This window comes from Thermobia domestica, chromosome 9 (genome assembly GCF_964235325.1).
Source record: "Thermobia domestica chromosome 9, izTheDome1.hap1.1, whole genome shotgun sequence".
NCBI lineage: Eukaryota > Metazoa > Arthropoda > Insecta > Zygentoma > Lepismatidae > Thermobia > Thermobia domestica.
The window spans coordinates 157,306,690-157,321,737 of NC_137462.1; the positions used below are offsets into that span (position 1 = coordinate 157,306,690).

General features: G+C 36.4%; 1 protein-coding gene across 2 annotated transcripts in view; it reads right to left on the reverse strand.

Annotated features, from left to right (window-relative positions):
- LOC145695128 (tRNA (32-2'-O)-methyltransferase regulator THADA) overlaps nt 1-15,033 on the reverse strand; it is a 68,244-nt gene extending 53,211 nt beyond the window's left edge. Inside the window, exons 1-3 of one of the 2 annotated variants that reach the window (XM_081772053.1) lie at nt 14,889-15,027; nt 8,306-8,480; nt 6,365-6,557 (exon numbers count right to left, since the gene is read on the reverse strand). In XM_081772053.1, coding sequence (XP_081628179.1) covers nt 6,365-6,502 — 138 coding nt within the window. In that variant the 5' untranslated portion in view covers nt 6,503-6,557; nt 8,306-8,480; nt 14,889-15,027. Of the gene's footprint in view, nt 1-6,364; nt 6,558-8,305; nt 8,481-14,888 lie in introns of both variants that reach the window. The other variant, XM_081772052.1, reaches the window with a different exon arrangement.
- Nucleotides 15,034-15,048: the final 15 nt, after the last annotated feature.

Consider the following 15,048-nt stretch of genomic DNA (forward strand, 5'->3'; position numbering starts at 1 on the left):
AGTTCGGTGTTCGTGGTTCTGTCCTCCGTGGTCCTGGCAATAAGTATTCTCCTGAGACCAGAACTTACCTGGATAGGACGATGAGGGACCTCTCCAAGAAGGGATTACAAATTGTTTCTAAATCGCTCGTCGGTCTCAATGATGAGATGAGTATTAGGCGCCGAGAGGTTCGGATGTCTCGTCCCGAAAACCTCACGGACGATCAGACGGTCATCCAGACCATAACGCACACAAACATCATTCACACACACACAACGAAAACACACTGGATTAAATAACACTATACTTATTTATTAGAATACTATTATATAGAAAAAAATAACGACGAAGAAGAATGAACACAACACTTAACACAGAATATGTATAATAATCTTCATTACTAAAATCACACTTTGCCTTTTTAATGCACTGTAGCCCTTTATATATATGAGATTATGTTTGAAATTTCACTATAAATGCTTCTCTCACACCATTGACGCACTTGGGGGATTAGCACTGGGAAAAGGATCGCCGGGGTAATCCCACGTAGTATCCTGGTTGCTACTCCAAACATTCCTGAAGAGTCGACATGAGTCTTCAGCGAAATAATTTCCTAAGTGGAATGCTGATGTTGGAGGGCGCATTTATAAATTTTTGGCGCACAAGGTTTATGAACCTGGGACTTCCCTAGTTGGGGCTAGCCGTAAGAAAACGTCTTTCGCCGGCTAATAGCTCATGCCCCTTAACACAAAATCATACTTAATTCCCGACGCAACGTGCGTGGTGGCGGCACACAATACCGGAGTCAAACTCCCTGAGCACCAAAGCTCAAGGTACGAGCTGCAGTGGTCGACTGAAGAGTGTTGGCAGTTTATTCTAAAAACCACTCAGTTAAAACACCTGTATGCACATGCAAACAGAATACAGAAAATAATTTATGTTAATTTTAGTCCACTGGGCACGATGCACGAGACATTGTAATAACTCGGGCGTGAGAAAGTACAGATAAGAAACTGCAAAAGCAATGTAGTTGGTGCCACTCTGGTGCTAGAAAATCTGGTCAGTAGTATTTCCATAAATGATTAAAGAAAGCACTTAATCCAGTTCCAAATAACTGCAGAATATATACTGTGCATAATAATAAGTCAGGGAGAAACACTGAAAAGGTTCGTAGTTCACTGAAATGTTCTCACCAAAAAGCAATGTTTTAAATATATATATGAAAAAGCAATGAAAGACTTCTTTGTCCAGTTGTGTGGGAAAGAAGCAATTCTCACCGAAGAAAGAACTTGTATGCGTCGCAAAACAAAGTATAAATCGAAAAAATGATCACTCTCTTTACGAAATATACAGATCGTCCACAAAAATATTCCTATAACCTGGTGGCGGTTATAGTTATAATCTCTAAGATGCGCTGCTAGACCGGATAACTGTTGCGGCTTCCGAGATTTCGAGGTACGAGAGTGCTCAGTTATTCTAGTACAAATGTTCCTTTCTCTTTGACCTATATACACTTTATCACAATGACATTTCACCCTATAGTCGCCACTGCCGACGATCTCCTGTTGTACTTGTTTGTACCATTTTAACAATAAAGATTTTTGGAAACCATTTTCCTGTCCAATTTCTAATAAATATTGTATTTCCTTGTTGAGATCCTCAGAGAGGTCTGAAAGTATGAAAATATGAAGAGTTTAACAAAAATCTTTATTGTTAAAATGGTACAAACAGGTACAACAGGAGATCGTCGGACCCACCATCAACCAACAACAGATGCCGTAACTGACAGATGTAGTGGTGTCCCTTTGGTTCCACATTTTTCAGCAAAAATCAAGATTCTGCAAAGACACAACATCAAAATTTCAGAAGTTCCTGCAAAATCTATAGATAAATACATAACCAAATTTGAAGAATTTTTTACTGGCCCTTTACAAAGCAGTGGCGTCTATCGGGTGAAATGTCATTGTGATAAAGTGTATATAGGTCAAACAAAAAGGAACATTTGTACTAGAATAACCGAGCACTCTCGTACCTCGAAATCTTGGAATCCGCAACAGTTATCCGGTCTAGCAAAGCATCTTAGAGATTATAACCATCATATCGTGGAATCATATTTGATTGAAAAAGCAAAAACAGCAACGGAACGAAAAATTAAAGAATCATATTATATTCACAAAGAAAGGCCCTCACTTAACCTGGATAGAGGAGAAATAAATATTATTTGGAGTAATCTTTTCACCACTTACTTTCACCATTTGGAAAGCAAGAACAGAAAACAGTGAACAGCAGTGTACAATGTCAGTGAGTTTCCATTCCCGTGAGTTTTAATGTTTGACAGAAGATTTGTTTTTTTACATATCCTAACCTTTTAACCATTTTTAGCCATTCTTCATGTTTTTTTTTTTTTCTTTTGAAGTTTACCACAGGCTGATGAAAGAAGTAGCATCTTCCGGAAGAGCTACCTGTTGCGTGTAGAAGAAAATTCTGCTTTTTTTCGGTGAGTAATAGCCTTTCCGCTTTTTCTCATTGAATATAATCACCGCTTGCAATAGTGTGATATATAAGAAACACTTTGTTCACTTTTTCTGTTGAGGCTGTGGTTGCAATCACACAAAAAATTTAATACTTTGTCGTAGTCATCTGCATACTAGTACATAAATAAGTTCGTCCAACGTAGGCTTTACGTGCTTTACTTTATTAACACCAAGCGTGAACTCCTCGCTTCTGCCAACACTCGGAAAAATCCCGGCACGATGTCTCTGGTTGGCAGTGTTTTTTAAGAACGAAGAACTCGAAATTGCAATTAAGTAAGTGTTGCAGACCAACTTTAAGAATTCAGCCTATAACTGATGGATTCTTTACATAATAATTCAATACAAAACAGTTTAATAAAAAAGAATACAGACTGGTAATTGTGGAGATTGACCATTCTGTCTGCAATTCACACAGGTTACGAACACAGTTCCCATGGTAGTTGAGATAACGAAGTGTCGGACTGCAATGGTTGGTGTACACCGTAACCTGGTCTGCAATGTAACAATTTTGTACCTAAAATCGTTTCTAAGCGTTGATAATCACTCATATGAAAAGTATATACAAAATAGTTTTAGTAGCCAAAATCATGAGTTGATAACTTCACTCAAGAAAAGAAAAAAGTTTACTGTTTCGGAGCACTCTGCTAATAAGATAAGCATTTAGCTCAGTAAAGAATGATTTCTTTGTATTATTGACGGCGCCAGTCGGTCTAGGGAACACCTGTGTGCAAAGAAAGGAAGTAGTTTCTCGCCTGCTCGAAAGCGTTCAGAGCAAAGCAAGAAAAGAATTTTTCGTTCACATGAATAAAATATTAATCTTGCATGATGATTAAAAATCGGCGAAAATATACAGTTTGTCCAAGAAGTGAGTTGTTATGGCCTACCTGACAGTCATATTCTTTCGTATTCACTTGATTTGTCTTTTTTTGTTCCACCTTTTCTCTCTGATTTTGTTTATAAAATTTTTGTTTTTGTTATACCAGTTTATTTAGGAATTTATTCAGGTAATCGTTTCCTTAATAACTTATTTGTTAGGTAATTGCGTCTAATGGAAAGTTCTAGAAGCAGCTTTGTCTATGTTCGAGTTGCTCTAAGAGCTACAAGCTTCAATTCCTGAAAGGTTTAGCTCAAACTAGGAATTATATCCTGCTTTTGATTGCCCACGTTTGTTTATGCTGGAGGAAGAAGCAAGCTTAGCTTCTATTAGTACAGCATTAAATACTGAACACAGGAGATGCAGACTAAATTCTGAACTGTCCTCGTCTGTGACGAAGGCACACCCAACAGGTTTTCACTTTCTCAACCATCCACATAAAACATTAAAATTGGATTACTGGTCCAGAAACGTGCCGAACTCCTGTTGGTTCCTGGGTTTTGTGTGCTCTATAGTGTGTGATGACAATGGAAGGTCGAGCCTTGGTAAATTAATAGCCAAAGTGGAAGAGCACAGACAGCAAAGAAAGAGATGGCCATACAAATTCTTCGATGAGACTCTTGAAAGCACGAACGTACCATGAACGTGTAGCCTGAGAACGTGCTGCGTATTGGTCGTAAATCTGACCACAATGCATCAGAAAGCTGCATGGTGGTCAGAAAGAGCCCCACAGGCGATGATCGAATTTAGATCTCCAACAATCAATACAGATGGCTCAAGTTGACTGTAAAGCTGAATCAGATCAGCTGACGAAAAGGCTTCAGCACGAGGACCATACAATGAATAGATGGTAATTGGGCGAGAGAAGAAAACTCACACTGCAACTGCCTGCAAACCATGAGTGTATATTAATATACCGGGAATTAAATCATTGAGTACCGAGATAGCAATGCCGCCACTGGCGCGACTATCCATATGCGTACCACACCTATATATCGAGTAACATGTTGAAACTGATGACTGTGTAGGTCGAAAATGAGCTTGCAAACAGATAACAGCCGGTGAGTGGCCAGAGATCAATGACTACTGAAGTCGTTACGATTCAACTGAAAAAGCGCCAGAGCAGGAAAGATTAAGGATCTTCACTATTCATCAGTTCGTTTTCTACCAAATCCAATTTCAGTGAAATCGAAGGTGGCCTTTGTACTAATGAAATTTTGTTTTTCCCTAAAAGAGGAGATGGTCGTTAAGACGATGATGAACATGCTGGCTTAGTTTCATTCCAGCAATGTATGGCGCATGTGGCAGTGGTATGGTATTAGTTTCATTAAACCAACGTTACGAATGACACGTGGAGTTTTCGGTCGTAAGCTGGAAGAAGCAGCGACATTTTCTACACTCTTACATTCAGTAAATAATGTCTGGGTGGAAACAGACCTTCGGGAAGTTGCGACTACAGATGTAAACGGAACAGAGTAGGGCTTGAACGCTCTCATTTGTACGACGTTTCGCATCAGCGGAAATCTTTTCAATTAACATTACCTCACGAATTAGTTTCTTCTTCTGAAGAGGTGGATAGCCTATGAATAATCCCCCTTACAGTTAACATAGTCGGTGTACAGGCCTCCACACCACGATTTTCCTGGCTACAATTTGCTCAAATTGTAGCCGTCGCATTACAGGACGTCCTGGTGTATCCACAATGCTGACACTTAAACTAACGAAGTGGGCTAGTATAGGGGCGCACTTTTAAACGATATGAACTTGTTAAAACTAGTTCACTTGACTTCTTATTTTTGATTCGAGCTACTTCAACTATATGTTGGTCTGCTAACTCAGATTTAATCTCGTCGTCTTTTGAGTTCAAGACTCCGCGGTATTACTCTGGAGTCTTTAATATGGTATTACTCCGCAGCTAACATTCAGTCGTCAGCGAAGCTCCACTGAAACATATCTAATTTAAGTAGCTTCTCTCTTTGCTTCTGATCTATCGTTTCCACCAACAACGTGCCACTTCGTATTTTTTTAATGCCCTTAACTTGTCCAGCTGTATATGTAATAACAAAGTTTATAACAGAAAAAGGAAAGACCTTGAATACCACTCGGACAGTTAGATTCAGAGCTTGTACTTCCATCCTTCTTCTCTCTTATTACAAGATATTGGGCTACAGGAGTCACGATACTTATCATTTCCACATTACCCTCACAAGGTCTTGCTCATACCAGATTGGGACTTTTTTGGAAAGAGTGAGCCGGGATTCGAAGTTAAGTATTTTTTTTACCCATATGAGTTTTTTATTTCATTTTTAACATTTAAAAATGAAAAGTGAGTCGCCGCAAGACTACATCGAGGCGTTACTGGGAACTAAGGCAACTCTATTAACAATTTCGTACGCACGATACCACAGAAGGTTCAGCGTGGAGCCAACACGGTCAAAGAGAAGGAGAGGTGCATAAAAGCTTCAACCCCGTTGAAAAAAACATGGTCCTATATTAATACTAATACTAATAATAATAACCGATACCAAAAAAGCAATAAAACATTAAAAGTTAGGACGGACCGGAGCACATCCACTTCTGGTAGAGAAAGACGTACACTGTCCATCCTCTATCAAGTCTTCCATCAACTACCCGTGAGTCCAGCAGCTATATTCGCAACTGACACTTACATGCACTTGACGGACACTCAAAGAATATGCAAATGAAGAGTGATCAGATGAATGATAAATGAAGCTGCCCTCTCAGCCCCACCGCTTTCCGGCGATGACGATCCGCTGATTGAATATGTTTTACACGATTCGTCTTACACATTGCATAGTGTTTCATGAGATGACTATTATTAGTTTCAATATTTAACTGTTCATTTAATATTTTCACAACCGTGAAAAATATTTATATTAAATGAATTAAGAATACATAGAACACAAAATTGACGTACGAATACTAAACTTCTAAAAACATTAGCACTAAAACTCACTTTTTCAACTTTTGCCGCAACTTTTTGTTCGGACACTCCATAGAGAATGGCTTCCACTACCTCACTAGGATCAGACGTAGCAGTGAGACTGTCAGTCAGTGAACGTGTTTTTATCATCTTTTCTGAATAACCAGACATTTTTCTTCACAATGTAAGTACATTCATTGATTTGTTAACAGCATTCACACACAACCTGCAATGATAAGTTACTAAATAAATCACACAATCTAAACAATAAATAAGTAAATAAATGAAATTACAATAAACGCTCCGTGAATTCTCTAACAAGTCACATTTAACCAGAAGAAACTGAATGCAAATCTAGTCATACAAGTATACAAAAAATTGTGGATCAAATGAATATGTCTCTTGAGAGCCATTAAAGTAACTTACCAACAGCATACTTACGTGAAAAACATCCTGAAAGTTAGGAGTTCGTTTACCCAAATTACAATGCTTGAAGCATGTAAGAAAGCTTCTGCCATTCGACTCAGCATACATTTGTGAACATGTCTGTTTATTCCACATTAACTTTCATATGGAATAGATTTATCTGACAGATTTTACTGAAATTCGCACATGCTCTTTATCAGGCTTACAAAATCCTATTTATTGGTTATGGATGATTCGAATAAATGGTGCTAACGAAAATGCAAGGTTTCAGAAGTTACATATTTGATTGCAAACAACATGACTTAAGCAAGGAAATCATAGGTCGATTCATCACTCACATTCATTTTCATGCGTTATTTGTACCTTAACACTGTAAAGATATGCCGCTTGCGTAAGTAGATTCCTCACACTTAATTTCTTTTGCCAAATAATATACGTATTTTACCCGTAAGTTTTCAAAGTTTTGAAACCTATTTTGTGTCAGTGTTGCCATCTAAGACTATATCTCATTTAAATCCAAAGAGTTTTCTATTGCTTTGATGTGAAAAAGAAAACGCGTGGTTTAACGTATTTTGATGATGTATAGAATACGAATATTTTTGGTGATTATATGAAAACTGAGTAATGGGTCATTTCACATCAAGAGGACCAAGGGTCCCAGCTCGACCATTTCCATAGTTAATAAAATATGTTGGAAAAGTTCTATATTGTCTCTGATGGTAGTCAGCCAAATGTCAGTTGAATATCTGCTTTGGCTGCATGTATCTGGCCTTTAAGAGAGGCCACACCTTCGCTCCGCGTACGAAGATGCTAAGTTTACCCAGTGTTTTCGAAAGTTGTACTAAACATAAAATCCTGATCCTCTGCACACTTGGACAACTTTTGATGCTGATTCAGAATATCTTACTAATTAGTCGTTTAAGCATATCTCAGTACAAACTTGGCAAGTATAAGTTGAAAAGAAAAGTCTTTACGCAATTCAGGGAACCCATATTGAACACATCATAACTACGTTATGAATGCACCAACTCAACCAAAATTGGGAGGCATGGTTCCCACCTATGATGTCGATGTGTGGATTAAACTCAGCTTGTATAAGTAAAGTATATATATTCGTTGAATATAGAGCGAGCAAAGTCATCGAAATTCTGAGTATTATACTGAGCATGAGTAACGACAAATATACATATCAATTTAAAGCATGAATATAACATAAATGAACAGAAACAGACAGTAAATTTGCGAAACGTGCAATATACTGAACAATCAGTTCTACTCTTGGCCAAAAAAGGGTCACAATCCTGCCTTGGATAATTCTGAATAAATATATTGTCTTCCTGATGATGATGTTGATAGTGCGTTTAAGATCATAAATCTATGCTGTTCTGGAATCCAACAGACATCTGACGAATAGAAGACGTAAACAGGATCATGAGGGGTGCAAGAAATTGACAAGGGTATCATATTGTTCATATGAAACTTCACATATATCTCCCATCCACCAACATGCAACATACTACTTAGGTTGTAAACTTGCAATTAATATACCTGGAATTTCGTCATTTGCTTCACAAGCATTAATATGACTGCTGCAGTACCATTGAATACTCTGCTTACTTTGATTTTATTGAAACTGATGAGCTTAAATTGGTGATTTTCTCTTGTTCCAGTAATTTTGTGGCTCCTGGCAAATCTTTCTTGATCTGTCTAAATGTAATATCGCCTTGTGTCACATTTAAGAAAGAAGAAAAAAAAAAAAAAAAAAAGATTAAAATATTGTCCAGGAAAATTTGAACAAATCATGTGGAGTCAATGTTTGGTCATATAAGAGCCTCTGTAAACTAGCACGAGCTGCTAGTCTTTTAACTGTTTTTCCAATGCCGTCACAAAAAGCTTTTTTCATGGCTTTGTTCTAAAGAAATAAGTCAATAAATGTTCTTGATTATTTCTATCTTTCTCTTCACATATTTAATCAAACTCATTAGAAAAAAAATGAACAGTGACGGTTCTGAAGTTAGTTTCCACAAACATAGATGATAGAAGGATGCAATGTGGTCTAACTATTTTCCCAATGAAATCCTTAAACAGCATTTTGCACAACAAATGAGGAGTTCTCAGCAAAATCCATCAATATGATCACTTTATTATCTGTAAGATTGTATTTAAGCTGTTCTAAGGTATAGATTTCGGTTTTAGGTTGTCAAATTGGTAAGTTTTAAAACGAGTTATTTTGTAAAGTCTTTAACAATTGCATGTCAGTATGGATCCATTGCTTGTATTTTATCATTTCATCTCGATAGTAGTCTTTAAAAACATTTCCCAAATAAGACTCACGTTAAATTCTTCCTGAGTATTGCTCACAGTGTTGTCTTTTGCTTCCAAACTACATATAGTTTTCTCGATCAGTTCCTCTCCGTCAGTTTTGATTGATATTGCTGGAGCCAACATTAGTCGTGAATTGTACCTCCCCGTCCCCACATATATATCAATTACCACTTTAGTTGTAGTTCACAAGATTTCGGTACGCTGAGCTGAGTACGTGGGGATACTGCTGAATATTGCTTACAATAAACTATGAATACTTCTTTCAAATTACAAAAAAACAGACAATTTTGCTTATGAATTTTCCCTACTGCAATAAAACCCTTTTTGCTTGGGCATAGACGAGAAAACTCATCTTCAAACAAACTGTGAACATTTTACTTAATTCCATCATTGAGTTGTTTCCCGTATTTGTTCGTAGGTATTGCCAAAATGCCAGCTTACACCTGTAAGTTTCTAGCCTGTTTCAGTGACGTAGCTGAGAGGCTCGCAGAGCCTGCAGTGCGGGGGACCCGCAGAATTTTGGGGCCCACCGCGAAGAAAATGTCAAAAACTATAAGCAACAAACAAATGAGCTGAATACGGAATATACATTTCCCTGAATAATATTATTTACTTTAGAAAAGGAAATAATATGCTCTGGATGAAAATTTATCTATTCTAGTAATATCAGTTTAAAAAATCATCTTAGCACTCGAGGATTAAGAAAAAATAAGTTCGTGCCGACTGTACAATGTGCTGAAAATGTCTTTCTTTGGCGCAAAAATTTAAGCAAAAGAAATAAGTATCCCTATTACTACATTCAGTTCAGAACCTCTATAACTTATATTGTTGTGATTTCAAATTGGTATTCCACAATGAAATAAAGTTGAAAACAACAATTCGGGAAGTAGCATATCTCCTATTAATAGATAACTATACTTCGGCTTCTAGCATTCTCAGTGTATGCACAGCTTTTTTGTTATTTCTGACCTTACCAATGAGTGTTTCTGCAGGGGAGAGATCTTAGTCAAAATTAAAACTATTTACGCAGTTCCATGTCTCAAGAACGTTTGACCAGTTTCAGTATTGTAAGTGTTGAATGTAAGAGAACTAATATAATAGAAATATTTGCAGAAAAAAATGATAGAAGATTACATCGCTTCAAATGAACTTCAACGTTCAGCAGTTCGTTTTTTTTTTATGAGCATTAATTTTAATTGAAATTTAATTATTTTCCATGGTCAGTATGTTAATTATGATTTACGAACCATTGTCTTCTACCGGGACATAATATAGTGGGAAGTTAATGGGCATGGGGATGGAGCACCAAAAATAATCCTGCGTGGGGGCCCGACATTTTTGCGTTACGCTACTGGCCTGCTTCACCATTCTAGTTGGAACAGTAAATTCTTCAGCTCCTTTTGTTATGGTCCAGCTACCGAGCGCCAGTGTCAACTTTCTAGGAATTATTTGGATTCAGAAGTTTAATTTTAAGTTCTACAATTAAGATGTCCATGTCTTTATATTTTTAGCACTCTGTCTCAATTTTTATTTTAACAACATCAGTTTTACTCAACACCAGCAGCTGCTATCACCTGAATAACGCTGTACTAGTCTTTCTGAACTTTGCACCAAAAATAATCCCATTTGCCAATTTGTTGACGCTGCTTGCTCAATCTCAGGTTCTAACTGCTTTAATCTCGTTCCCATCTACATTTGGCACTTGTAGACCTCGTTTTTGAAAACATTTTTAGTAGATTCAATCTATCAGATGTTGAAATGGTGATTGGTTGTAAACCCTTTTTGACTGTGTGCTTTTCCTTACCAAATGGGTTGCACAAGGTCTTTCGTAGGAATTGAAATTTGGTTAGTAGTAGTGGATGATGATAAGAATGAATTTGGGCATCTTCAGTATTAAACTGAAATAGAAATCATTAATTTTATATTGACTTAAAAAGTGCACTTACAGGTCATATATAATAAACAGGAAATAAACATATAACACCTCTATAGAATTTTATACTGGTTTAATTAGGATTATTGTGAAACACCTATGTTTTTTCGAAACTCTTTGAGTTTGAAGTTGAAAAAAAAAAAAAAAAAGATTGGACAGTAAATTTATTGACCTATGTTTTGCATATATCTAAAAAGTCTTATGTATGACAGTTTTTAAGAGAAAAATAGTAATCTGAAAGCGTCAATTTTTCAACGAAAAAACTTACGTTTTCTTGCAGAACTTTTGTTATATCTCGTATATTAAATGACTCACTAACTAATTACATATATATTCTTGTAGAGGACTTTCTTTTTTTTTCTTCTAATCTTGAACATGATAATCTAACTTTATGGAACAAAAGTGTGTGTCTACGTTTATTGTCAGTACAAGCTGCAAAAGGTTTATTCGTTTGTTCGTTTCTTTAATGCAGTCATGTTGAATCACGAAAACGGGATGATCTTTTATAGCTTGTATTTTCTGCATGATACGGAGCTTCCCATTGAAACAAAGGGATTTTTGGTGAAGACAGGACATGAAAGTAATTATTCTTACACTGCAAGCCTGCTCCCTACCTTCACTTGCAAAGTTATTACTGATAAGGTAAGAACCAAAAAACGAGATTATTTTTTATTTAATTTTGTTTATACGCAATAACTGAGTAACTATCAGAGATAATTAGACCAAATTTTGTCATGTGAAACAGTATACCCAAAGCATTTCATTACGTCATTATTTTTTGGAGACTTGAATCCTGTAAGTTATACGGATGTTTCACAATAGAACCAAATGTAAGGACTATTTTGAAACACATGTTTTCATTTTTTCCAGGAAAACTAAATGCGATAACAAAAAGATCTGAGCTATTTCCAATGATTGTGTACCGTATATAACGGTATTTTCTTCATGTTTCTAACCCAAGTACTTTCTGCTGTACGCTCAAAAGTATGGTTTTTCGTTTCAAAATTACCCCATTTGACCCTATTGGAATTCTTTGATTCTTATAATTAAATTGTTCTATTAGTGAAGCCCTATATACTGTAGCCAACACAATTTAACTTAATTAAACATCCTGGGTAAAGGCATTTGAATAATCTGCCTGAAATATAGATGGGAAGTTAAAAATTAATGGTAATCACCAACACAAAAACACATACGGTAAAGATCCGTATTGTGTTAAATGAACAAACAACAGATTAACGAATCTTATCATCAATAATAATATGCAAACCTATAGTTATGACGAAGGAGTTTAAAAAGTACTATGAAAGATGCACACAAATAAAAATGAAACTAAGCCAAGTGAACGTAACTGATTTATACCTTATTTTGGTACAGATTTACAACAGTCTGTCATTAAAATATAAATTTTTTACAGCTTAAATGAGTAAGTGCATATGAAAGACGACTCTTTACGATTAATTCCCACCGGCCGAATATTTCTGCACAATAACTACATTTTATGTTTACAAGAGTAGTGTTACTAGTGTGAAATTAATAGAAGTGCTGTAAGAAGTCTCACGCCTGTTGATGATTCTGAGTATTTGCAATAATGCGTACAGCAGTGTTTCTTTCTGAGATATTCCTGTATACCATAAGAGTTAAAACACTATGAAAACAACATTAAAGTACTTGTAAACACAAGCTACCAACAACATCGAATTGCTGTATGTAGTGGCCACTTAGTACAGATATAGATTTATAATACTTCTTATGAATGAATCACACTGCAGAGCCACCAGCTTCCCCTGTCCTGACGCGGAAGGTGCAAATCTTGATTCTTGATTGTCGTGGCCACCTGGCATACAATGTTCCATGTTTTTCGCAAGAATAATCGCTTTTTCGTACACATACAACACTTCTCGCCTGCTCCCTACGAACGTACCTTCGCTGGCCCATCAGCTTAGCCCTGCTTTTAACCGGGGTACAATTATTATTTTAGCCACCACCTAGAATAGGTTTTTTTCACATAAATACTAATTTTTTTTATGCCACATCAGTTTGCACGACTATATTCAACCTGTCCGTAATTATTTGAGCATGCTGCACGAAAATCATGGCACTACTCGAGAAGACGGTTCTACCAAATTTTGACACATCTCTTACATTTTCACCTTTTGTTAGAGCTTTGTATTTCTTTTAGCAGAGCATGCACTAAAAGAGGATCCCCATTACTACTTCCAGATAGACTTCAGGAGAGCTCAGTATAAATACGGTGTGGACGTACGGCATAAAGCACGAATCATCTTGTGCTAAGTGGTCACTAAAAAGCACGAATGCTATCTAATCGAGTTATGACAGGGGCGCAGCACGGGAGACCCAAGCGGCAGTGAGGGCGTGTATCCGTAAATAGCAGACGCGTCAACGACGGGGTGTATACGCATAAACGAGGATACTGGAAGAGCACATTTACACATACAATCACACATATCACAAAAATTAATTTTAGAATGCTGTGCACTGACAATAATTACTTATATTAATATTCTCATTTTTTCATACACACACAAAAAAAAGTTTCGTATCATATTTTACTTATCAATTTTCTGCTGGGTAGAATCATCTGCTCGAGTGAACCCGAAATAATAACATATGTCTTCTTGTCATAAGGTCTTTGTGTCGCAGAGCAGATCCTAGATGGTAAAACTTAGGTTAGTTAATTTAGGGTTTTATGCTTTTGGACCTACTCTTCGGAACTTAATCGAACTTTTTTTTGACACGTGCAGGTTTACTTTTGGCGCACCATTCGAAACAGTTGTTGAAAAATTATAACTGCTTCATTAAATTCTCTCTCATTGGCTTTTGAAAGACTTGCGCTGGGCGACATGAAAATATCTCACTTGGCATAGATAAAATTCAAGAGGACCATCAAAAGTAACTGTTGAAAAATTACAATTACTTTTCGATTTGCTTATTAATACGGCTCCTGGATGTATGGCATAAGAACTAGAGTGTAAAATCATAAACCAACCTATGGTAAGTGGCCACTAAAAAGCAAGAATGCCATCCAAGCAAGTCTGAGCAGGGCGAAGCTTGTTGGCCCGGACGGGCCGAAGGGAACAGGCGCGTCAGGAGACGGTGGGTATACGCATAAAAGAGAATAGTAAAATGAAGTGGGATTTTGCAAAGATACAATTTTCAATAGTACTTCCATACTAGTAACGCTCCACTTGTGAACAAACGATACAGCTTCTGTACACAGTGCAAAAATACGCCGTCGGTGGAAAATGACATCTAACAGTCAACTTTCATATGCACTCACTTATTTTATCCATCGTAAAACTCTTGTAATTATTTTACACTAGTAACCCACTACTTGTAAACCTAAAATACAGCTGTATTACTTTGTATTCCTATTCTATCGCCTGCAGAAATGCGTTAGTTATGTCTTTTCAGGCAAAGTTTTCAATTTTAACTATAAATCTTCCAAATTTTTCTGCGCCAAATCTACACCAGCACCATATTACACATTAGTTTGTACGCATTTATTTAAGAACACGCACAGGAAATTTACAAAAAAAAAAGCGTGCAGAATGTCTTAAGGACTCATTTAAGAAAGAAAAGTGAAATAAAAATTTGTTTTCAATATAATGGACCACTGTAACTCTTCACGCTTATCTTCATCTTAATTCAGTATTCTCTTTGGGAGTTTCTTTAAACTTAACCTACAGAAAGTGGGAGTTTGCCTTGTGAACCTGTAAAAATAAGAATATGTTCTAAAAAATATATACTGTAAATGACATCTAGTGTAACTGTTCCAATCTATGTAGTTCACTACTGCCTCTGGTACTACCGATTTTCGATTCCAGATGTTTCAATTAAGAATATACTCACCTGTCAACTTATGTTTAGTTGGAAACCCAAATAATTCATTTGAAACGAAACGTAAGAAAACTATAAATTTCATCTCTTAAAAATCAGGATATAATAAAAGTAGTAAAGAGGAGTGCTTTAATAAAAAATCACTCAAAACTAATTCACTAGTGCCTTATCA